Raw genomic sequence first — 27,568 nt, 5'->3', positions numbered from 1 at the left:
TTTTTCCTGCTAAATATTTTTGGTAGGCACACCCCAGTAGGTAAATAGGAATTGTTCATACACAGTGCTAAAGAATATATATGTCAAAAAACATGTCCTTTTGAATAATTACAAGAATATCAAATCGCACTGGTTCCAGTCAACAAACTATCTTGCTAAATCTTATTTTTATGCACCAGTACAGACTGGTCTTATATTCTGCTAAATACTTAAGCTACTGAGAGTTAAATTTCAGTTAAGAATAATAAAACGATTATTTATATCAAGTGAAGGTTTACGATATAACTGTTGTTAAAAATGGTAGTTATGTGAGCAAGTGGTATAGCTAGACACATAAACATGTACTTCAGTTAAGAATGTTTACATTTCAACTATAATAAAAAACTTCTGAATAAACTAGTCACCACAGATTCAGTTGTATTTTGATTGTTGAACAGATTTCTCTGAATTGCCAGATCAAAAATAGTTTATTCACTCATCAAAATCAAATACATTTTAATAAAAGAAGGACTATCATATCGCAAAGTTTATGTTAATTAATGTTTTGAATTTTTATCAATCGTATATAATAGCTGCGTCAACAAAATGTAAGCCAGACAAGTTTTGCTTAGCTGAAAATAGTTTAAGGTTTATACAATAAACATGGTTGTATTTAATTCATACATGTGAGTGTTGGTTAATTTGTTTGCATTTTTATTGTTGGCTCCGTTAAAATAAAATTTCCTGCTTCTTTGATAAACAAACAATAGAATACCATAAGATTTTATTTTTTTAGTGCAGTCCTCTGAATATGCAAGTTTTTTTTAGACCTCACTAGCAAGAAAGTGATTTTCTTTAAAAACAAGCAGTGAGAGGGTTTAATTTTGTTGATTCTAAATTACTGAACAGAAGTATATTGTCCTAAATTAAGTAGTATAATGAGCCATGTTTAAAGATTAATTTTTTCTTCGTGAAACATTTCTATTTACAGTAAAAAAACTTTAAACAAACCCCAAAAAAGACAAATACATTATATAAATCATATTGCTCCACATGACACATAGTGCATATGAACAGTTTGTCAAAGTGAGCCCAAACGTATGCCTTCACATTGTGAGTTGTGTTGAAGTGATACTATCAACCAATTTTAGAGAATGCAACTGGAATCAGAGTAAATTGAGATCTCCCAGTTTACATTTTTTATATATACATAAAACATTTCAATGTACAGGTTTTGATGGTATCTGGAATCAAACTTGGCAGAGTCTTTAACTCAACCTTATGAGTAGTTAATTTACATCAGAATAATTTAAAATACGGTTTTACATACATTTGATAGACATAAATTTTAGCAACTATGAAAGATTATGCATTTAAATTGTGTAGAAACATTTGCTTGCGGCAGAATCTGTCTGTTTAGTCCAATATTTGATAAGATAAAAAGAACAATTGAGTCATTCAAAGTTCATTCAGTGCCGAAACTAAAACATGTTATTCGTATATCAATTGAGTGATAAAACTAAATAAAGTGTTTAGACAGGAACTTAGTCTTATACCAGGAATATTTTTTATGACGCAACATACTTTAGGACAGGAACAGAGTGTAAACACACAGATGAAGTGTTAACAATTTCAATACTTTCAATACTGGTCTAGTGTGAAGTAAGTATACAACATAGAGCATGTATAAATCTATCACAACTTACTCTATCTTTTGACGCATTGACCAGATTAGCACATCAAAGGTATCCAACGATATTAAAAATCTATTAAGGAACAGGGGAACTAGACTTTGTCTATTGACATTCAATAAATGGTGACATGATGCTCATACCTATGTAAAATTTGTGTTCCAGTACTATGCCTGTTCAGTGGCAGTCATCCAGCGTTTTACAGGTGTTCTTAAATTTTGAAAAATTAAGAAATTAAATAAATTGTGACCTTAAACTTTCGAACTTTGGTTACAAAAACTACAGTACGCATAAAAATGCAATAGCGGTTTTTATTGATTGTTGGTATCCTAATGAAAATGAGTTATTTGTGTTTATAAAACCTATTTAGGTCTTTTGAGAAATGAACGTGCATACAGAAGTAAAAAGCAAATTAAATGTTTATGAGCATTCGTTAAATGAGAATTAGAATTTAATTTGAGCCACTTTAATTTGGAAACTTGAAAAGAATTTGACGAATTTTTAATTAAAGAAAAGAATCACCGGAAAAAACTCATTATATTTACAAAATGGTTTAGGTGATATGGTTTAGTAGCGAATAAGGATATCCAAACACACCAGCAGGCTGGGCTGAAATGTGGCTGCATAGGAGTAAAAATGACATGAATTATCTTGTTAAACCATCTGAGGTTGAGTGAGATGTGAGTGTAAAGATTTAACCAACAAAAACAGTTTGGAGTTAATTTTATTTGAAACAACTAGCTAAAATGTGGGTGAAAACTTATATATCATTGTTATGGCAGGAGAACTAAAAAAGACTGAAATCAGTAGGTTATTTCCTTTTTGACGTAACTATTGTTTTGTTTTAGGAGCTGGTGTGTCATTAATATTTATTAGTTTACGCATGTGAAGAGCTTGAGTTGTAGACTGGAAAAATCTGTTGGACATTCTTTCTGCTGACTTAGCAAGTAGAGCATGATTTTAAACAATTGCATCATTAAGAATACATATGCTATGTGCCAACTCATATGTTGTTCTTTTAATGGGTTAAAACATTATGGTTCTATCTAAAAAACTAATTTTATCATGTAATGTAGGAGGACACTTTGTGTTTTTAAATAATGTGAAGGAATACGCTAATGATATCTTTAGCAAAACAATTTCAACCCTCAAAGTCATTAATTTGTTCTTCCAGACATGGTAACCAATGTTTATTTTGTCTCTCCAATATGATGTTTGAATATTGCTCCAAATGTGACCTGATTCCTTGACAACAATATCTTAGTCTGCCTCAGTCAGCATTCCCAACATTTTTGTTTTAGACAATTAGGTGAACTCTGTAGTCAAGCGGTTTTGACTCGATAGGCAACAAAAATGATTCTATATTTTTGTGTTGGCGGAAGGGTGAGTGCACAATTGATTGGGTTAATGCAATAATAAAATTGAAAAAACAAGCATTTATTCTACGAGTCAAATGAATAAACATTATCATTACAGTGTAAATTTATTATGAGTCAACCATAGTTGCAAAAACAATGAGTATTTATCTATTCTAAATATTAGACATATACATCATATTTAAAAAAAACCAGCTTTATTGAAAATTTGCTTCACGGAAGTCAAAAATTATGTTGTCTGCATTTTAAAATAAAAGATAGTGGTAAAGGTTTTGTTTTAAAAATTATGATAGAGATAGATTTAGTGGTTTATTTTGTGAGATTGTTCTCTGAATATGGACTTCACACAAAAAGTATGGTTAGGTTACCTAAAAAGGTTTATAGGTTTGCGTAAAAAATCGATTCTTTTGTCACCGGTTGAGAAATACGAAAGGTGTAACAACTATATTATTCCTCATCTGAATACTAATAACACTAAAAACAACATTTTTTCAAGGTTTTTGTAAAGCAATCAACAACATTTCTTTTTATAATAGTACAAAAAACTTCAAAATTTTTGACCTTTTTGTATTACACCGCATTGAAAAAGTCTGAAATTTGTCTGATGAGTAAAATATTACTAGTTTTATAGCTAAAAGAGGTCTGAGCAAGTAGTTGAGGTTTGCTTAGGATCATTTACTTTGCTTGGGTTGTTTCCAGTTTTGATACTGTGAAAGCTTTTGAAATAAACTCTTTACAATGGATTCAGCTCGTAATTAATGACCGGATAAACAGTCTGTGGATTAACATCAAAATACTGTTGATCCATTATTTTGTCCTCAGTAGAGTTTTTTAAGAATGTTTGTTATATGTAAGTATAACTGTAACACTGACTTAATCATATCAAGTTGTCAATTACAAGACTGAAAAATATTGTACCTTATTAAACACACTGTAGATATACGTTAAATAATAGTGTTGCCTCTAGGGTATACCAGTGATGACGAATAAAATAGCTTTTATTCTCATTTGAGTTTGTCGCAAGCTAAATTAAAAGCTGTTACTATTCCCGTAATACAACATTGAAAGTGTGATTTTATTGTGATTAGTCTTTTACAGTTCAATAAAAGTGAAAAGATGTTTCTCATTTTAAATGTGTACAATAAATTAAAAGCTTAGATATAAGTTATACATTATAATGCTATTACCTTCAGTGTACACGAGTGATAGTATATTAAATTACTTTTAATCTCATCACTGTTTGTTTAATGCGGGTTCAAAAATGGTTACTATTTCTATAATAAAGCATTGAAAATGTGATTTTATTGTATTTTGTTTTTAGAGGTAAATGAAATTGAGATGTTTTTATCTTTCAAAGGTGTTTGCAAAATCAAAAGAAAGTTTGAATAATTGATCAGAGTTTATCGATTCTCACAAAGACTAAAGAAACTGAAAGCTTTAACTCCCACAATTTAGGGCATAAGTGCTCTAATATCGATTTCCTTCTTGTTTAATATACTTTCTATATATATATATAGCTTTAAAACTAACGTAAAGTCCTACAAATATATTATTTATATTTATTTATCCTATGAGAGGCAATTCTTGTGTAAAAGGTTAGTCAGTGCAGATCATCAGGTATACTCCCTAAATATGAGTTGGGTTAATTTACTGCCATAAACAAGTTTGAGATATATTCAGAAACTTGCGGTGGAAAGTAAACTTTAAGAAAGTTTTCACCAGTATGGTCTATTGGTACGAGCCCTACATTTATTAGGCCTTCATGCGTAATTAGTTGCGTAAATGGCAGCGCCATACACTGACAAGATGACGGGGTCTTAGTTCCCTGATAGAATGGATCTACATGTTAAAAAGGTAAAATCATTATACTCTGTCCAAACCTAGGAAGAAGAAACTAACAATACCTAAAACTAACAATACCAACTCCCTTCAAGTTAATCAAACTTTTATAGATTCAGGTAACTAGTTCTGTATGCATCGTAGATGCATTTTATTAGGTATAACTCATTTACAAGTATTTGAAGCCATAAATTTGTAAATCAATAGGCTAAAAAACTGCATTTAAGGGCTAGTAGTAGTAAAAAATGTGATACACACAAATAATGAATGCTGTTTGGTCTTTTACAGTGAAAAATATAAAAATTATACTATCTCTGCAACTCGAAAACAATTATGTACTAAAAATCGGATGAACAAAACACAAGTTATGCTAAAACCGGTAGTTAGTTGATCAAATGGTTTAGCTAAACTCATAAACATGTACATTAGTTAAGAATTTTGACAAAAAGATATGGAAGAAGTTTTCTATATCATCTATTCACCAAAAATTCAGCTTGTATTTTGTTGGTAAACAGAACTCTCTGAATTACCAGAGAAATATTGTCATTTTACAAATTGTGCTAGTTTGCTACAAAATCAAGTAAATTTTGCTTGAAGAATGTTTATTGAATCACAAGGTTGACTTTCCACCATCATTTTAACATCCTATCAACTTTATTAAATTTTATCTCCAAAATGAGTACCGGAAAAGCTCTTCTTCACAAAAATAGTTTAGATTTTATTCAAGAAACACTAATGTCTTTAATTTGTATTAGTGAAGATCGGTGAAATGTATTTTATTCTCATAGCTGGTTTCGGTAAAATAGAATTTTTTCAGTATGATAAGAAAGCAGGAGAATATGATAATATTATACCTTTGGTTAGTGTGCTTCTCTTAATCCTAAAATAATTTTATAAATTTTGCTAACAAGCAAATTTGTTTTTTTTTCTTTAAAAATGGGATGCCCTTTTAATTTGATTGATTTTCAGTTGCAGTACAAAAATATATTGTCTTAAATGAATTAGTTTACAGACAGTGTTCAGATACTGTATTTTCTCCTATTTAATAATGTTTCTATTTATAGTAAAAGGACCTGCAATAAACTCCAACAAAGAAAATATAAGTTATTCACATGAGGCGTTCCACAAGACGCATAGTTTATGCGAGCTGTGTATCAAAATGATCCAAATAAATGCATATGCCTCAACAATATGCAGTCTGTTGAAGTGTCGCTATCAATTAATTTTAGAGATTTTAAGAAATCTCTAAGTAGGATTAATCAGCCATTAAGCAAGTATTATAGACGTGTAGACACATGTCTACATGTAAGTACCTAATATAAAATTTGTATCTCAGTTTTAAACCAATCGAAAAAGGAAACTCGGTTGGTGATTTTGAAAATTGAATGGGTAACTCATCTCAATTCAGTCTTACATGTAGACACATGTCTACATGTAAGTACCTAATATAAAATTTGTATCTGAGTTTTATATCAATCAGAAATGGAGACTTGGCTGGTGATTTTAAAAATTGAATGGGAAACTTATTGCAATTCAGTTTATTGCAACTTATGCAATTGCAATAACAAATTTTATATACCAAAAACCCATGACACCACATTCAGTACAGCGCTGCTAAAAATAAAAACATAAACATATCTTTAATATTTCCTGCCAAATATTTTTGCTAGGCACACCCCAGTAGGTAAGTAGGAATTGTTTATACACAGTGCTAAAGAATAGATATGCCAAATCATGTATTTTTGAATAAATACAAGAATATCAAATCGTACTGGTTCCAGTCAACAGACTATCCTGATAAATCTTATTTTTATGCACCAGTACAAACTGGTCTTGTGTTCTGCTAATTACTAAAGCTACTGAGAGCAAAGTTTAAGTTAAGAATAATAAAACCATTACTTATATCAAGTAGCCGTTTACAACATTTATTTAACATAAGAAGTTTGTCAGTGCGAGACAAAACACTTGCCCTTACAATGTGAGCTGTGAACCGAACACATCATAAATTTGCTTCAAAGATCCTTGAAAGTTTTCAGCCATGATGCTAAACAAAAGAGCTACTGAGAACAATATTTATTTAAAAAAAAAACCAGATTTTATTATATTTTATTATTATTACTATATAAGCTAACTAGGTTGTGATGAGTTCTATGTTAGTCTCTATGGTGCAAACTAATACCCATGAACTTCAACCTCATAGAGGTTAAAGTAACCCGTTGTTTGTAATTCAAGCTGTACAAATCTCCCAGCAACCACTGAAGCGCATTTAATCAGTGTGTAGTTTGGGTTTAAGGTACCATCATGTCGTCCACAAAAGTTGTTATCGTCATCAGTTGTGTAGGATAGCTGAGAGAGTTCATCCGCAGCTGTTATAACTAGATTTTTTGTTCGTTGGTGATAGTAAGCTAAAACAAGAGTACTCTGTCTCAAATGAAAATAAAAAAAACTGCATATCAACCATTTATTAAGCTAATAAACACTAGCAATTTTATTATAAATCAGAACATATTAGTAGGGAGGAGCTAGTTCCGAGTGTGATATACAGCTAAGACCATACTTCTAAAACTTTTTGAGTATAATAAATATACCATATTTTATGAAATATTAAATTGGTTAACCAGCAAAGAATAAGAAGGTTTAGTCCAAAAATACAATACAAGTAAATATGGTAACTATGTAAGTAGGGCTTTAGTTAAACTTTTAAAAATTCACTTTGCGCTTTAATAGACTATTTTACTTTTTGGATACAGTAAAATTATTATAAATCTTCCACTAGTCACACCATCAGAATTTTTAAAATATCAAAGAGCTATGTAACAATTGAGAATTAGAAGTTTAGACTTGGTGCATTCAAAAAAATACTGGTGTTGCTGTGTACGTACTTCAGCAAGTCAGTTAGTTTAATGTGAATTATTTACCATCATTGAGAATGTTTACAGCTTGTATACAGTAATGCTTTTTCCGGTTAACTCTCCACTAGGGATTCAAGTGAGAATTGGTGGCAAACACTGAAGTAGCTGGATCACCACCTGAATACTGTCCATTCTGCTTTATCAGCAGTGGTATCTGGTAAATAAGCGCTTATTGCCTCAGCAGGTTTACCTGTAAGTATGATTGAGCAATGCTTCAAACTAATATATTTGTAACAACGATAGAGAACATAACTCTCAATAATTACAGTAGTTTAGAAAAAATAAAAAAATAATACTAGGTTTGGTGCATACCAGTCATGGTGAGAAAATTGCTCGTATTTTCTCTTCCGATTGTGGCATATTAAGATGAAATTTGTTGATATTATTATGAAAGAATTAATTAAAATATGATATTCTTTTTAGTTTTTACTTTTTTAAAAATAATTTGTTTTTTATGTTGAATCAGTATATAATATATTTCTTTTCTAAACTAAATGTAAACAATTTGGTTCCTATTAGTTTCTGACACAAAGTTCAGAACTTCAACTCAAGTAGTTTACTGCATCTGAGTTCGAATATTTATCCTAGTTCAAAAAAAAAAGTAAACTCACACAATGGCAAATATATTTTTTATCAAAAGGTGTCACAAGGGAATTACCTCGAACAGGTAGTGTGTCAGTGCGAGTCAGGACATATGTATCCACAATATAAGTTCTGCGGATGCCATGGAATGAGTCAATTTCAGAGATGTTCAAGAATTCACAGTTGTGACTATGTTTAGATTAAACAAAGACTTGACAGTCCGGAGTGTTTGTACAAATGTTTTTAAAATTTATATTTTTACTAACGCTACCTCCTTTCAGACCCATGTCTACATGTAAGTGATATGAGGTCTCTATCAGAAAGTTATACCATTTAAAAGTGCGGTATTGACTGGTTATTTTAAAAAATTGAATTGGACACTTTTCTCAATTCAATTTATAGTAGTAAGTTGAGTCATAAGAATTTTTGAGAAAAAACGAGTATTTTGGTAGATTGCATACAAATTAATCAGTTGCGAATGAGTTAATTAAAGTTCTATGAATTGCAAGAAAAATACTGTCATTTTACAAATTTAAATAGTTCGCTACAAAGTTAGGTTAATTTTCATGGAAGAAAGCTTATAGCTTCACCTGGTTTACCTCTGATTTTCATTTTTATGTGGTGTCAACATTGTATAGCTATGTAACTAACTTTAAAACCAAAAGAGCTGTGCTTGACTGAAACAGCTAAGCCTTTTTTAAAGAAACACTATTGTGGTTTATTTATAGTGGGGAAAGTGGTTGAAATCGTTTGTGTTCTGATTGTGGGTTATTTTAGTGTAAAATTTGTTGCAACTCTGATAAGAAAGCACTGGAATATGATAATATTATGTTTTTGATTAGTGCATTTTCCTCCATATAAAATGCTTATCAAAACCTTGGAACCAGGCCATTTATTTTTATTCAAAAAAGTGTTGAAAGAGGTTAATTTTATTGATTCTCAGTTACTGTACAAAAGTACAAGTATATTGCCTTAAATCAAGTAATTTAAAGATACAGTGTCTAAATATTAATTTTTGTTTTATGACATGTTGCTTCTATCGAGATTGGCAAATTTAAAATAAATTTAAACAAAGGAAATACATATTATTTAAATCAAAGTGTCCTACAAGACACATAAATTATGTGAGTGGGGTTTCACAGCGAGTCAAAATGGATGCCTCCACAAAATGAGTTGTGTTCCACTGTCATAGTCAATCGATTTCAGAGATATCAGAGACTTTCTCTGAAATCTCTGAGAGAAAAATACAAAAAGAAGCATTGTGTGAACCAGTAAGATAGAAAATCTAGTCATACATCATTTTATTGGCATCAAAACCTGATTCCTTGTTTGTAAACACACCGAAATTGATCTAAAGTATAACCGGAAGATGAAGGGTTCAAATCAGCATTATCATTGACATTTGGAAACTACTGCTTTTAAAAACTAAACAAAAAACGTGACCACAACGCCCGAGGTGGGGCTCGAACCCACGACCCTGGGATTAAGAGTCCCATGCTCTACCGACTGAGCCACCCGGGCTGATGTACGAGTAATTTTGTGTTACAGTCATCGTTAGGAGGAAATAAAAGCTACATAGAAGCATACATTGGACTAAACAATCTTGAAAATTGCAACATAAAACGAACCAACAAAAGCCACATTCACCAACAATGATGAACTAACTATAATGTGATAAGCTCAATGACAGTCTCTATGATGCATTGTAAAACCCATGAACTTCAACCTCATAGAGGTTAAAGTAACCCGTTGTTTTTCATTCAAACTGCACAAATCTCCCAGCAACTACTGAAGCGCATTTAATCAGAGTGTAGTACTGGTTTAAGGTACCGTCATGTCGTCCACAGAAGTTTTCATCATTATTATTTGTGTAGAATAACTGGAAAATTCCATCGGCAGCTGTAATAACTAAATTTTTCGTTCAGTGGTAGTTGTAAGCTAAAAAAAATTGTTTTCTGTTTCAGATGAGAATGAGCCAACTGAGAATCCACCATTTATAAAGCTAATAAACACACGCAAAAATTTGGTAATTTGACCATATAAGTTGGAAGGAGCTTGTTCTGAGCATGTTATACAGCTAAGCAGATTTATCTACAACACCTTAGGTATGACAAATATACATGTACAAGATATCATGAAACATTAAACCGGTTGGCCATCAAAATATAAGGAATAAGATAAGAAATGTTTTTAAAATTTGATAACCAACTTTAAAACTGTTGTGCTTTAGAAAGTCTGACATATGTTTGTTTAAAAATGTGACTGATGTTAAAATATAATAACTATGTGAATAGAGTTTTTAGTTAAACTTATAAAAAATCACTTTGCGCTTTAATAGACAATTTTACTTTGTGGATACAGTAAAATTATTATAAATATTCCACTAGTCATCCAATCAGAATTTTTGAAATATCACAGCGCTATGTAACAATTGAGCATTAGAAACTTGGACTGTGCGCAATCAAGAAAATACAGGTGTTGCTGTGTACGTACTTCATCAAGTCGGTTTGTTTAATAGGAATTATTTACCATCATTGAGAATGTTTACAGCTTGTATACAGTAATGCTTTTCCAGGTTAACTCTCCACCAGGGATTCACATGAGAATTAGTAACAAACATTGAAGTAGCTGGATTACCACCTGAATACTGTCCATCTACTGCTTTACCAGCAGTGGTATCTGGTGAACAAGCGCATATTGCCTCAGCAGGTTTACCTGTAAGCATGATTGAGCAATGCTTCAAACTGTTTCTTTTGAAATGTTTCTTTTGAAACTGTTTCTTTGGTTTCTTTTTGTTTCTTTCGTTTCTGTTTCTTTCTGTTTCTGCTTCTTCAAATGTTTCTTTTACTACCGATGATGAGTAAAGCTGATACTCGACCTAAAAAGTGAAAGGCAAGATTTATGAAGAAGCTGATATACCATGAATGTGCTTATACTGACCACTGGTTTGATTTATCTATTTCACTTTCAGTTAATTTATTCATATAATTTTGATTACTTGGTTAATGCAGCAGGTTTCTTAATTTAACCTGCTTCGATTGGCTGAGACTTAGTCATTTGGTATGGTCATCTAAATTGCTTTGTCTTCTTATTTGTAATATACATGCATGTATAATTGAACAAATCATATTTTTCAGTAGTTGCTTGAAAAAAGAGTTTCTGCTACTGATTGGTAAAACAACGTAATTACCTACAGGGGCTAGAAGTAATATATTCTGATAGCAGTTTTAGCATATCAATTTTCGCTAATTAGTGAGGAATTACGTCATACAGCTATTAAAGTTGAATTTGCTTGATATTTGAAAAACCAAGAATATATTGATGACCTGGTTAATATCTTATTTACCAGAAAAGTATCTACCAAGTGATAGGCCTATACATAATAGTGAGTATGTCATTTGATAAGTACAATTTTATATATCATTAGGTTCAAAATAAATGTGCAATATTATAGACACCATTAATCAATTATTGTTTTACAATGCAGCAGTGAGTAGATTACATTATTTCAGGCCAAACATTTCTTTTTGTACACAAGTTTATCTGTATCACATTTTGTTTGTCTGTCAGTGCTAATTGATTTTTCAAACTCGTAGAACATAACACAGAGGTGGTGTATACTACCAACTATCCAATTAGCTGAAGTCATGCTTTAAATATTTCAAACTAAATATATATATATATATAATATATATTCAAAAGCTCATTTTCGTTCAGTTTCCTTTAATATTTTATGTAGCTTCTAACAACATTCAAGGTTTATTATAGTTAGGAAATTGACAAAAAATTATATTTTTATCTAATAACCTTTTTATACAAAGGCTGACTTTTTAGCAGTTTGCTGGTCAGTCAGCAGTTATTGATTTTTGCATTAGCACACTAACAAGAATATAGCATAACACCGACAGTATCCATTAGGGACTAGTTATGGTATAAATAATTCATACTACCTGGCAATTCTAGTCCTGTTTTCTTGGTTCTGATTTGTTATCTATTCATAGTTTAAAGGTCAAAGCCAACAAGTGTACGTATTACGAATTAAATTCCATATGCCCATTTTATATCAAGTACAACCATAAATCCTTTGTTCCCACAACTAGTCAGTAGGTAACTCCCTATAATACTGCTATTACAGTCTAAAATAAAGTAATTAAGTAGTTCCACTCTCATATCTGGCCACTTTTTTTAATTTTTAGCCATCAAATGTTTTTTAAACTGAAGTCATATGTAAATTTTAACAGCTTAAAACCAGATTTGACATTATAAAAGTTAACATGAAGTACTAACATTGTCTGTAATCTATACATGTATATTCTTCACCGGCGTTGTCTAAATTCATGACACCAAATGTCAAAAAAGTCAGAATATCTGAACATAACTTACCTTATTGTAAGTACAGAAAGTACTTACTGAAAGAATGAATAACAAGGTCAAAACAGTTGTCGTTTCAGCCTGTTATTTGAGCCATTCAAAGTATTGGTAACTATTCCATGCATGTTTAAACCAGTGCAGTGTTGAATATAGTTCAAGTATCTTGTGTTTAAACTTGTTATGTAGTATTTATCACATGTTGTCCCAAATGCTGTATTCATTGATAAAGCGTTTCAAAGTAAACACAAACCAGTATTGATTTTGTTTTTATATTTAGTTTAAGAGAGTTTGCTTCAATCATCTTTTATCTTGTTAACTAATCTTTTGCAGTACCAATCAGCTTCTATCATTCAGTGTAATTACTATCAATTTAATTGGAGAAGACAATTAGCTGACAGTTTGTGATGTAATGTAGTAATAGGGCTTTGTTGAGAGCAGAGTCGTATAGTGAATACTTTGCAGCTCTAACACATTGAGAACCTGTGAAAAAACTTTTTAAAATTTTAGCGAATAATCCAATTTTTGTGTCATGGTAGTTGCGAAAAAATCTGATATGAAAAATGTGAAGTTATAGTGACCACTCTTAATGTTTATGATTTGAAAATAACAAGTTCTTCCTCATTGGCGGGCAGCTCAAGGCCTTTTCACACACCAGTAAGTATACATAGTTTCAGTCTGACTGTTGCACTTTTTAGAGAAAAAAGTTTTTCTGAAGTTTTAAGTAGTCTTAAATTTTAAAATAGCACTTTATGGCCTTTGCATTTTAAAAAGAAAGCTTTTACAACTGATCATCTCTGTTTTTAGTTTTTTTTCCTAAGCCTTTTGATGTTTGAAAATTTTACAAACCTATATCATTAATTACTTTGACGGTTAGAGAGGCAAATTTGTTTGGTGGCTTGATGGTTGAAAAAGTTAATGGATGATCCTTGGTTTCTGAAAATGCTTGCTCCTCAATGATCACATTTAGAAAAAAATCTGTCATAAATGAGTTGTTGGAATTTAGGAGCCTAATCTCATAAAAGATTATGTCATAATAACTGTCTGAAGATCTGATTGAACTGTGATGATGTTGGTCTACATTTTTAGAAAATTTATTTTTAGAACATTTATCAGCTCCTCCTCAATTCACAATACAATCTACTTCTTATTTAGCTCCGGTAAGTAAAAGATCAATACAATATGTGGTTCACAAAAATCCATGTAAATTAATTTATATAAACAATTTGCTTTACAAATTTAAAAAATAATAAAACCATTATGGTTTCAGTGGTATTTTCTGAGATTATATTGTTATATTTTCCTAGTTGATTACAACATTTAAGTAAAATTCTACAGTGTACCATATAAATTGTTACGGTTAAATCCGCATCAAAAAATGATACGTATATGTACAATAATTTCAAGGTTTTTTCAGTGTTATATTTCGTTATAATAACAGGAAAACAATTTGCTCTTAGAACTGAATCAAGCAAAATCAATAACAAAAAATATATCTTGCTGATAGTTTTTCGTAAGGTGAGCAAGTAATAGTTATTATTATAAATACTGAACAGATTTGTATAAGCTGATTATAAACTTTCACGGGCGTCTTGTGTTTCATTGTGTTTGTTTCATAAAAATTATATGTATTATATATATAAGTATACATACCACATGCATATATATTATACACCTCTTATGGATTATCTACATACACATATGTAGCATTGTATGTGATCTGCGTGTATCCTTTATTCCCTAAACTCTGGAATTATCTACACCTTTTCAGAGAGAGAGTACAAAACCTTTTCTCAAACTCTGTTGAGAGGTAATATGGACCTACTGCTGTCTTGTGCACTGGCCAAGTAAAATAATTATTGTACCACCACAGCACGAGTAGATAACTTCAAAAGATTTGTACAAATTTGTCTCGAATAATTCTAATCAAGAGATAAGTTCCAAGCTGCAAAACTAGGTTGCTGTGGCCTTTTTACTAATAGTTTTTTCCCAGACTTAGTCATTGCCAGTTCACTGCTTCTCTATTGCACCATGAAGTTTCTTTGAAATATTTGTAAGTTTTCTTTTACTATAAATTTGATGGTTTCTCAATTTTACACCTTAGTAGTAGCTGACTGGTTTTCCGCCTGGCTTACTCTTTCAGTCAGCTCTATTAACTTTCCTTTCAGCTTTTCTGCCATTTGCATCATGCTATGACGGAAGTTCATAGCACAACTTTTTAAGACCTTGCCACTTACTACATGTACTTGCAACAATAGCGTATTTGAAACTAATTAAAGAACAACAGCTTAAGGAAGCTTTATAGAGGGTGTTAATATATAACTATGAAGTAATTTAAGTGAACAGCCTGTTGCCTAATTGATGATGGTAAACTTATATTTCAGTTTGATTCTTTTCGTTTAACATAAAAATAGTATAGGCTACTTGTGCAATGTGTAGTAAAGTTGTTAATGTACATATATTTACATTGCACACTCAGTTTTTATATGCATTTTCTAGGAAAAACACTTTAATAACGCATCAATCCTTTTGTAAGAAAAATGTTGAAATCAAATAAAAATGCAAGGTTAAAATAAGTTTCACGGTCTTGTTACCAAAAAGGAATTCTTGTGAGTTTTTTGTTTGTTATTTATTAGCTAATGAATAGAATTAGTTTACTGATAAGATTTTCACATGATAACCAAAATCAAACAAACCACTTTTTGAGATATAACCTAAATAATGAACTTAAAACATTTCAATAACTTTTTGGATCTAATATTTCTTTACTCCATAGCTTTCTTATCATAATATTCGACAGGTTTGCTAAAAAATGTAAGCTATTCTAAAAGTAAAGCTTGTTAAAGAGTGCTTGGTAAACTCTGCAGCTCTACTTGGCCTGGGAATAGAAAAACACATGATAGAATTTGTTGTCTAGACAAACCAGAATCAGAAAATTGAAGAAGAATACAATTGCACTCATTTTAGGAGACATTTTGCTAGTAGTCTTACAATGAAACGTCATTATGCCTTAGATTCCAACACCATGTGCAAAAGTAGATGGCAGTGTGATGTAAAGACTTATGTTATGACCAGGCTCAAAAAGGTTTGAACACTGAATATAACTTTGAGCTCATTTAGAGTTAACGTTCAGAGTTAACGTTCATACCCATTTGTAGTGAATAAACCATGGGTTTTAAATTTTGGTCTTTTGCTAGTGATTCCTGTGTCTATTAATAGCGAATAAAATTTAGCATTGGAAAATCTACTTTGCTGATGGTTTGATCTTACTACACCCAGATCTGACGACCAGCAACCTGAACCACTATGCTAGGATCTATGAATTATTGCAATGACATAAAACGCAATGGTTAAAATACTAAACCTTTAAGCGCCGGGGCTTATTACCAGAATGGGTTGATCATTATGCAAAACATTCTAGTTACAATTTCTATATATTTCTTTGCTTTCCTGAAATATGAAGAAATGTATTAATTGGCTGAAGCAGTCTTATAACTTCTCTTACTTGAAGCAAAAAAGAAATCTTACTTATGGAAACAAGTAACAATTGGAAAAGCAGGTTGACAAGATTAAGGATGTTTGCCTTATATTATTTTGAACTATTTGGTGCGTTTCTGTCAGTAGGTTAGGGTAGGTAGTCTTAAGTAAGATATGGTAGGACTATGAATGGTGGCTTGTGAGGATCAACATACAGTGAAACATGGATAACTCGCCCTCGGATATAGCGAACACATGGTTAACTCGAATGGATTTGCTTGGTCTGTTCCCACGCAATGATAAATGGCTCTAGATAACTCGAACTCAACACTGTTAATTCGAACTGTTTTCTGCCCAACGGCTACTGAAACAGTTGCTATCGCTTTAGAAAATCACTTTATTCCAAGCCATAGAGGTAAACCTCAACTTTTTGTAATTCATAAGCGTCGTTATTACCACCATTGTATTATTGTATTGTATTACCGCCAAAATATTTTTGTCAACGACTTTTCTAAAGGTTTGGTGAAATTTGATTTATACCAAACATCCGCGCAGCGATCGCCCTTCGGAAGCAAGGTAAAGTTAGGTAATCTTTGCATAAACTTCAAGAAAAATCGGCAAAATTGATCGTTGGTAAAACGCTCAAAAGAAAAAGATGTCTTTTCTTTAGAGCATTTCAACAACGATCAAGTTTTGCCAATGTCAATCTAAAAAACGTCCTGGCAATAACATCACCTCAAACAACGAACCAATCTCAAGTGATAGAAAAATCTTTATACTTTTTGATAAAAACGTTTTAAACTTTACATTAGAAGCATTTAATTTGAAACAAGCCATTTGTGCTTTTGCTTTATATTATAGTTTGTATATGTACTGATGTTTTTTTTTAGCATTTCAACAACGATCAAGTTTTGCCAATGTCAATCTAAAAAACGTCCGGGCAATAACATCACCTGAAACAACGAACCAATCTCAAGTGATAGAAAAATCTCTATACTTTTTGATAAAAACGTTTTAAACTTTACATTAGAAGCATTTAATTTGAAACAAACCATTTCTGCTTTTGATTTATATTATAGATTGTATATGTACATGTATCTACTAATAAATAATTAAATACATGGACTTGTGACAGTGTTCTGATAACTTGAACGCTCTGATAATTCGAACACTTTTGCTCGGTCCCTTGAAGTTTGAGTTATCCGAGTTTCACTGTATTTGTAAAATTAACTTTTCTTGAAACTACACCAACCCATTTAAAAAAAGAAGATTTATATCACACATTGATAAGTGTCAGCTGTCAAAAATACTTGTACGTTTTAAATGTCTTTCACTTTTCCTCCTGGTTAGCCATGCTCTTTTATCATCTAAATTCCCTGACAATAACAATATTTTATATTGTTAAGATGTTAGGAGTTTTTTTTGTTTTTTTACCAAGTATCTCAATGAGTAGAGTGGATGCTACTAAAGTTATTTAATACTTATTTGTTTGCTCAAAATAAATTGTTTATTTATTACCTGCACATGACGAACAATAGACTACACAATAAGACAATAAGACAATAAGCTGACTTCTCTTAACTGAAAATAATCCTTAGATTTATGAATATGGTATGAATGTGATGGAAACACTTTCTTGACATCTCATTTTGAGCTAACTTGATGAGCAAGTCCCATGCACTTATACTATGCATAGCTTAAGAGGAGACAGTAACCAATTTATAAACAATTGAATGTTAGTCGCACATTTGGTAAAGTGCATATACTTATCTAATAAATGAATATTTCTTCTAAAAAGAGCTTCGGATAATATGAATTTTAATAATAATTTGTTTAGTTTTGCTAATAAATTCTAATAAATCTTATTACTGAAAGCAATCAATGGAAAGTGATTTTTAATTTGGCATTCTTTACTTCAGTTCAAGGTTATCAGCATACAAATCTTGTGATTTTGTGACTATCTGTATTGCAAAACTAACTGACTAATGAGAGCCTCAAAAGCAAGCATTAGTGACGGTGTGTAACACAAATAGCAACTCATATAGCCTAATGAAATTGTTGGACATGGTGAACAGCTCAGTTAACAACATCATTGCCTAGTGATCGAGGGGTCCCGAGTTCAAATCCAGCACAAAGTGAAAATATTTTTCCTAAATTCTAATTGCTTTATTTGAACACACTGAATGATGGATTTGTATATTTATATAAACAAATCTGAGAAACTGACATTTAGAATTCTAAAGCTGACTAGTTTTCCAAAAAATGAATATCTCAGAATTTCTAAAAGTTTTTAAAACTGTTATACTAAAAATTCTTAGGAGTATAAAAAATTTTACAAAGTGTTTTGCCAATATCAAATACACACCTAGAGTTCTAAAGAAACTGGTGAAACTGATAATTCCTTTTGAAAACATCTTTTGAAAAGTAGATATAAAACTGTCATATGTGACTAGACGTACCTTTTATCAGTAATTATCAGTTGTTGATGAAGTTCTATAACTATGCGTATGCGCATACGGAATATTCATATGCTATGCATATAAATTCTAGTATATGGTTAGAATTTATATCCATATCATTATGTGTATGGGTGATGCTATGCATATACAAACATAGCTTGTTCGTATACCAAAAAAGATTAGGCATATACGTTTAGCGTTGTGAAATAGAACTACATGGGATTGAATCTTTTGCCTACATATATGTATAATACCGTCAGCCAGAGACACGTGTCAGTTTTGTTAGCCACAGTCCAGGAACTATAAATCCACAGTTTTCATACCAATGACTCAAGTATTATGCTGCTTCAATAACTGTATCATAGTATTTACAAATTCTTTAGCAAAAATATTTGGGAACAAGTTAAAATATGTTTTTTTAATGTACCAAGAAAGTGTTTTGATGCATCCGGAAATTGATTAGAATACCCAATAAAAATAGATAAAAAAGGGCAAAAGGGTGAAAGGGCAAAAGGAAAGGTAAAAGACAATAGGCGGAAAAGAAGAAGGGCAAAAGAGCGAATCGACGAAAAGGCAAAAAAGGGAAAGAGCAAAAGCGAGAAAGAGCAAATGGGCTAATTGACAAAAGGGCGAAAGGGTGGAAAGGCGAAAAGGCGAAGGGTCAGAATGGGTGAATAGGTGGTCAGGACACTATCCAGTCTTTGCTCTGTATTATATGGTTGTTAGATCTACAGCTCTGCATATGTTACAGTTAGCTAGCATGATTTTTATTTGCTTGATAAAAATATTTGGTTATTTTAATATTTAAAGAACACACTAAAATTTTCAATAATGCTATAAAGTTCTTTAAGTATTTTGTCATTGCTGACTACGGTTTTTTCCAGGTATACCCCTATCTAAAATTAAGATATGTATTGGCCGCTTGTTGTTTATTAGAATAAATTGTAGAATCTTGTGGTGAATGCAAAAAGTGTTACAGGCTGATACACATTAAATTCTTTAGGCAAATAATATTTGATTTTGGAGACTGAATGATATTGGCATTGTGTTTTGTTTAGATGTAGATTTCTGCTCTACTTTCATCTAATGCAACATTTGCCTAAATATAGTAAAAAAATGATTGGTGCCAAAATCTAGCTTTGCTTGGCACCATTTTTCATAGAAAACTTTTTTATAACAATCATCTTTTAGGACGTTTTGAACCGTTTTGCGAAAAAAATGTCTCAGCAGGTTTGTGAGTTTGTTAGTGCTGAGCAACTTCTGCAAAACTATTGACAGACTTTTTCTTGATACCATAACAAAGAACATGGTGAAGTCTAATCTTAAACCTAATGAGACAATTTTTGTTCTAGATGTTTGTCTAGTATGTGACAGCTGAACTACAGCATTCTTTGTACAATGTTTTTTGCAAAATTCCCACCATGTCTTAGGCATTACCTTTTTGTGATATAGCTTTGTTGAACCCATTCAGTAATGAATTAGCAATAATATTTTTGGCAATTACTGAAAAAAAGGTACACAGAGAGTTTCCAGCCTTTGCAATTTTAATTTATTAACATTTACACAAACGCCGGTGTCAATTATTGCATTAATAATAACTAGTGGCACCATTTTGTATGTACATTTTCTTCGAATGGTTTCGCCCTGATTAAGTATTGTCAATTTCAATCTTGAAACAACCTAGCAGCCAGATTTCCACAAACCTTAAAACTGTTGCAAATGATAAAAATACTGATACTTTCTAAAAACATATCTAAATTATTTGTGCAAGCTTACCGTTAACTGTCAAAACCAACTTTTACAGGTTTCTCTCAAGCTTATCGAGCAAACAGCGGAATCTAGAGTAACTTGCCTAAACCTGTAATCCCTTTAGCAACAGCTGACAGAACTGGGGCCATATTTTGAAAGTCATTTTATTATCTTTATTATCAACTCATTACAACAGCTGTACAAAAATATCTGACCCAGAAAACAAACACAACCAACACAGCAACCAAGAAAATAGTTTCTATTTATTTATTTAGTTACATGTATGTTAGGTTGATAGCTTTACAGATAATCACTTTTGGACTCGTCTAAAACACTGCAAACTGTACGCTCGCAACCTTAAACATGTAAACATTAGTTTAGTATAATCTTAAAGTAAACTTCATGGAATTTTAAAAGCCCCTACAGATCCTCAAAACTTTGCTGTTTAACATTCAGCCTTTACAGCCAGACATTATATTCACAAACCTAAAAAGCATTTTCAAAGTACTAACCTAGCACAAGTAGTTCTGCTGCTGAATCATCACAGCTTTTCACTTCAGAGCTTAGATTTTCTACAGGATTCTGCACACCAAAACTGTAAAGCTCTATATGACAGGCAGTAAAAATGGCTTTTGTAGCTGATTAAACACCAAAAACTTGATGTTTTATCTGATCTAAGAGTCTGAAGTAACTTGATATCAACAATATCTAAAACGTTTTAGTTACAATATTTTCCACTTTTACAACAAATGTGTACTTGGTTGTTTTAAAAGCCAATTTCGACATTTTTTCAAAGTGCGAAATACTAACTGAGCTTGTAAAACAATTCTTAACTAGTTCAATGCTTCTAAAACATGTGATTATTTAGTAAACATTTGGGAAAATCAGGGTCACTTGAGAAACTTGCCAAGCTTACAAAAATTTCAATATACGTTAGATATGACATCACAATTTTAAATTAGTCATTCCTCATAGAAGAACAATGAAAAGTGGGATGGTTTTACCAATTTCAGTTCTCGAATATTTAGTTAAATTTAAACGCATATCAACAGAAGTAATGGATTGATGTCAACAAATACACCACTCTCGCTCTAGATGTTTCGGGAGATAAACCAAAAGGAAATTGGTCTGATTGTTCAGATTATGCAAAAAAGGTGTGATTGTTAGTGTTTCTAATGGTATCAACAAATTATGCACTGTTTCGTTTTATACTAGAAAATCTCTTAAATCCTTTTTAGAACAAGCAAACATTTGACCTATTGAGTGGCTCATTTTTATGAAACTTTAGATTTTTTTAACAAGCATACATTTAGATTAATCAAACCTTGAAGTAATTACTACAACAGGCTGACTAATACATAGCAACGTCTGGGTATCCATGTACTTCAAATTCATAGATATTCAAAAATCCGTTAACTCCGAGTTGCATCTGAACAAACTGAACTACCATTGGGTAATGACAAGTAATTGTGGTGTAATGCTGGTTGAGGTAGCCGCTGTGCTTTCCACACAATGAATCAGGGCTATTGGAAAAAAACAAATTGCTTTGAGATGTCGAAGCCGTGATCATTACATCAACTGCTCTCTGCCAGATGTCATCTCGTGAACCTGTAATGGAATTTATCGTTGTCAACTAACATTCTCATAATTCCTTTATCTAACTTCTTTGATAAATTGATGCAGAATGTAAACAACTTATAAAATAGATTTTGCTGTAAAAATCTTGCAATAGTTAGATACCAATAAATCATTTAATAATAGTATTTTACAGATTTTGGCGTTGATAGCACTAGTTTGGTCACAGAAAAAAGAAAAACTGCAAAGAATAGATTTTAATAAAAGATTGTTTAATTGTCATGTCAGTCGCTTCAGTAAACATAACAGCTTAGTTTTTGCAATAGTTTTTGTACAACAACTTCTCTGCAGATAATTATTCAGAGTTATGAGATATATGTAATTTATTTATTGTGTATGTGTTGGATATTAAAAACCATCTACCTTAGCTGCTAAGGTAAGCTCTGTAGCAAGTTTATTTTAAGATTATGAACAGCACATTTTAAAATTGTTATAATGTTTAATATCAAAATCAAAAATGTTTCTCTATCTACATAACTTCAAAAGTTAGTTAACAAGAGATTTTCTTTCATGTTATTTTATTTTGTCTATATCAAGTTTATTGAAATATTATCTTGATAAAATCAGTGTATCAGAAAAATTTATTTTAAACATCAGATTTTTACCAAAATGAGGCCTCAGAAATTTGAGAGAGATGCTGAACTAACATTAGTAAACATATCAAAACAAGTGAAGTGTACCTAGTAGAATGATAGAGTAAAAATGTCCAACCTCCTCTGTTCAGAATTCTAGTTGATATAACAATGCATCTCTTCTCCAAATCAACTCTTAGCCATGGATTCATTTCACTCTGTGTATGAGCAATAGACTGCTGCTCAGGGCCGTTTGAAGGCGGTTCATAAACTCCATCTACAGCAAGCCTTCCCTTATATTTGGGGCCCAATACTGAAGACATAACCACGGGTCTGCCTATAAATTGAGCAAAGCAAGAGACAAGATGATTAGCTATAAGTTTGAGACTAGAGGAATAACATGCTAGACTTGTATTGTCATTAGTTTTATGGTTCTAAAACCGAGTTCAAAAAATACTTAATGGGTTTTAAAATGTCTTATACATTTGGAGGCTTACTTAAAGGTTGACTTGCAACACAAATTCACATTACCGCTAGTTGATATGAAAAGATTCATCATGTCTTAATCTGTTGTAGGTTCAAAATATGAGGAAAGGTGATTACAAGCTCTTAAAAGCACAAAAACGAACAGAAAATCGCAACCACATGAGACCGCCGTAGTTTGGATTCCCTTTCTAAAACGGCTTAAATATGATGTATTTGTGAGAGATGGTTTCTGTTTACACATTCTTGCAACCTTATTCATCGAAATTTTTTTACAAATATACTTCACGCATTCAATAAAACTTTGTCTATTGTTCGTACGCGTCTATTTTATCGTCATCGTAATGCTGTCACTTTTACCAGTGATATCTTATAACTTACCATAGAAATTTGTTTAATTTTTTAGCCTTAGCTTGAAGGAGTACATATCATTGTCTGATAATCATGACGATAATCAATTGTTGGTCACTTGTGATAATCGAAAAGTGCTGCAGAAATTATTTGCGAAGTGTTGGGTCACATAATCAGATTACGACTTGCCGATTAGACCGGGCCGAAACAAAACTGTAAAGTAGCGAGCATCTATATTTGATACGGAGTCTTCGGTAAAACCCGAAGTGCTTGTCATAAACTAGTACTACGATAAGTTTTAAATTGAGCTTTGTATTGGCCTTTCACTTCACATGAGATTATACGTGACAAGACGACAACCATGCAAATTTGGTGGTTATGTCATCGAAATAAAGAGATTCCAATTTACGCCGGCTTTTTGTTTTTGAGCTTTTAGAAGCGTGTAATCACATTTCAACATATTTGGCACTTACAACACAACAGAGTAAGACATGGTGAATCTTTTGATACCAAATAACTGTAATGTGAATTTTGTTGCAATTCAACCTTTAAAGCTACATTGGTTATTGGAAGCAGTGACAGGTTGACTAACAAAGTTAATTTTTATAGCTCATGACAGTTTCAGTGTTTACACATTTTAAACTAACATAACAAGATTAAACTGATTAAATTGTATCAATCTTTGATTACTAGTATGATGCCAGTCAGTAAGGACTTTGTTTTATGGTATGTTAAGATCTGTGTTCACAAAAATAGAAAATTGCTGAATATGATACTGCAGTCAACTTAAAAAGCTTTCCAAGGAACCATTGTGACAGCAATCATGTTAAAAAATTTTTACAATGTATTATGTATCATAGTTAAACCATCCAAGTTTTTATCAGATAACTTTCGTTTCACAGTGCAAAAATTTACAGTCTATATATTGGTAAACTTGGCATTCATATACCTCTTTTCAATTATTTCAGCTACCGAAAAGGGTATGATACAAGAAAAATGATTAAGAAACCTTTTTTCTGTCACATGTTTATGAAAAAGTGGAAATTTTTAAGCTAAGCATTTCTTTAACTTGGTAGGCTGAAACAGATTTTTTTTATACTGCTGACTTTTTTCTAAATACGAATCCAGTGTGATAATGTAGACTATTTTTTTCTCAAGCATGAGTCTTACACTACACATTATTTCTTAATATTGAAAGAAAGTTTTGTAATATTTCTGATCACAAGATGCTCATACTTTTAAATCTCGATGAAAAGATATGTGAAATTGTAAGAAAACAACCAAAACATCACTTAACTGCAAATACCTGATAAAACTAAAAACCATATTCCTCTGGTGCGTAATGTTAAAATGATCAACAGTATGCATTTACCTCTCGCTAAAAGTGTATCTAGTTCCAGCAGAAAAAGCTTTTCTGTATTAACTGCAACTCTCTGATCTGGGTTGACCTCCATGCCGCTAAACAATGTACACATCTTCTCCTCAATTTCATATGTAAAGCCAATGCAACCTTTTGAAATGCTACATTTGGCAGCACACTGAATCTTGTTAGAAGTCTGTTCATGAAACGCGGCAAGAGAAAACGTTGTTGGAGCTTCACTGAGATGTACATATGTATTTACTTGAGGATTTACAGACGATATCAGTAATATGAGTATTCCCATTGCTGCAAAGAGAAGATTATTTCTTTGATAATCAAATGTTGCATTAACTAACACTTATTAAGCTGCCCGGTGCAACTTTTGTCTTATTAGTTTTAATCTTTTGCATCAAACCTAAACTTGAATTTAACAATACAGGCAAAAATAACTTTTTTTTATGGTGAAAGAAAATGAAAAAATGATTAAGTTGATATTGACAGTTTGTTAAAACCAACAACTTAAGATGTGAATTATTACTAAAGTATTTAAAAGGTAAAATTAAGCAAAATGAAAAGGTTTGAAATCAAATAATCCTTAAAATGGCTGTCTATATTAGAAATAGTTTTCTTAACTTGTGCTGAAGGTTGTTATGCTCTAATTTTAGTAACCGTAACCAAAACTAACTCTAATCAAGCCAAAAAATTGCGAAAAATGGATTTCATAGCTTCATTCATGTTATAGATAAGCTTTTAACCATAGTAATATTTGGTAATTTAAAAAGTTCTTTACTTTTGCTAATTTCTATAATGCATCTATCTATCAACTAACTAGATAGTGATGACTAGTAAAGTTAGATGGTTTTCAACCAGTTTTACCTCTACTTTATCAGAAACTTCTGGCCAGTCTGTTCCAAGTTGCCAAATTGTTAAACAATACAGTCAAAAGAAAGAATATTATGAAATGTATATTGAAAGCTGAAAATCATATGTTTGCATGATATTCCTGATTTTGAAATAATGCAGACTGATTAACACAACCATCAAATTATACTTTTACCCTTCAAGTATGTATTTAAAAGCACTTTACATAATTATGAAAATATTTTATAAGAACCCATATTTTGCTAACTGAGAAGATGAAAATACTAATATGTAATATTCTAGCAGTTGTGGAGTGGTGACTACTTAGCAATATTTAAAAAAGGTTTCATCAGCAGACGCTCTAATGTTGTATAATAACTATTTTTAATCTCATCTGCGTAAAACTCTTACAAATGGATCTTACGAGAGTGCTCTTACCACTGTAACAAATGTATTGAGAAAACCAAAGTAATTACTGTGAGTGAATGTATCATATCTTCGTAACACATTCATTTATATTACTTGGAAAACTGCATGGCAAAGCCATAATGGCTCATAACTTTATTTTCAAATTTTTGGTACCAAAAAACTTTTTCCACAGCTCTTGCTTAATAATATTTTTAAAAAAATTTTTACTCTGTGCTTCAATGTTTTGCATATCTAATCATTTTTGTAGTTAAAACTTCAGCTTGTTTGTTAAAATTTATGCAATAGCGGTATTGTTTTTATAGCTTTTGTATTTTTATTTTGGATTAAATACTTTTCACCTAAGCGAGGTTTTTGTCAGAGCTCGGTGCAATCAAAGTATGAGTAAAGCTAATCGCCTTAAAAAGTAACTCGCTTGAGCAAATTTTCTACTTTGAAGCAAAGCAGAATACGCTTTATAAGGCAGACAAAGAATCTTTAATTGCTATTGAACAAAGTTTATTGCATGTAATTTTTGCCATTTTATGAGCCTGCGAGCTTGATAATTTTTTGAGAGCAATCTGTAGGTACCTTAGGTTTTACCAATATCTTACCAGCCAAATGAATATACATGAAAAGCAGTTAATAATCAAGCGTTATGCTTAGAGCAAAATACTTCATCGTTGTGAAACTCTGTGCCAATTTGTAATTAGTCGCGCATCAAAACTCCATATTTTTATATTTGCTTAAGATTCCTTGTTTTATATACAAATATGTCAATATTTAATCATTAGCCTGTGTTTTACTGTTGATGATCTACCATTTGTGTAGATACCTAGTTATGCAGTTGGGCATCATATTACAACAGTTACTTCCTACATGGTAAAGATGATAAGCAAATGGCCAGACTTCTTGTTGACAAGGATATATTTCAACACTTATATAAAAATAAATTTTACTGCCTACCTCCACAAGCAAGGAAAAAGTCAGTAAATAGTTTTAAAGGACACAGAGTAACACAAATAAATTAATTTTTTGCCTCTGTTGAAAGATAATACTCGTACTGAGAAAGACCAACGGCTCAATTGTTGGGTAACGCTTTTTAGGCAACCAATAAAATATCAACTCACACTAGAGATGATGATTTTGGTAGAGCAACGGTAAAAACTGTTCTAAGTAGCGTTGTCACATTTCCAACACTGGCAGACATTGTTAACTGCATAAACAAGAATCAGAGGTTGTTTTGGCTAAAACAAAGAATGCATTAAATTTTACTGTCCCTGGCAACAGTGATAATACCTAAAGGGGCTTAGTCCACCTATTTCACGCACACAAAATATATTTTAGGAAGAGTTGTGGGAGTAGAAATAGAACCTTTAATGGCAACCATTTTCTGAAAAGTTTGTTATAATAGAGAGTGGCTACCCTATTAATTCTAATAAGCAAATTGGTACAGTGAATTCTTCAGG

At 31.5% G+C, this 27,568-nt stretch overlaps 1 protein-coding gene and 1 non-coding gene across 2 annotated transcripts; both read right to left on the bottom strand.

Moving 5' to 3' along the window:
• Window positions 1-9,827: 9,827 nt before the first annotated feature.
• Trnak-cuu (transfer RNA lysine (anticodon CUU)) lies at window positions 9,828-9,900 on the bottom strand. The gene has a single exon. It is a non-coding gene; the product is annotated as a tRNA-Lys (tRNA).
• Window positions 9,901-10,900: 1,000 nt separating this feature from the next.
• Window positions 10,901-24,927, bottom strand: LOC137397139 (uncharacterized). The gene is made up of 4 exons (XM_068083426.1): window positions 24,846-24,927; window positions 22,779-22,976; window positions 21,880-22,040; window positions 10,901-11,257 (listed from the first exon to the last, which is right to left on the bottom strand). The coding sequence occupies exons 1-4, from the start codon at window positions 24,925-24,927 to the stop codon at window positions 10,901-10,903; spliced, it is 798 nt and encodes a 265-aa protein (XP_067939527.1).
• Window positions 24,928-27,568: the final 2,641 nt, after the last annotated feature.

This window comes from Watersipora subatra, chromosome 5 (genome assembly GCF_963576615.1).
Source record: "Watersipora subatra chromosome 5, tzWatSuba1.1, whole genome shotgun sequence".
Lineage (NCBI taxonomy): Eukaryota > Metazoa > Bryozoa > Gymnolaemata > Cheilostomatida > Watersiporidae > Watersipora > Watersipora subatra.
The sequence above is the reverse complement of the archived record's forward strand: the minus strand, read 5'-3'. Positions and strand labels throughout refer to the sequence as shown.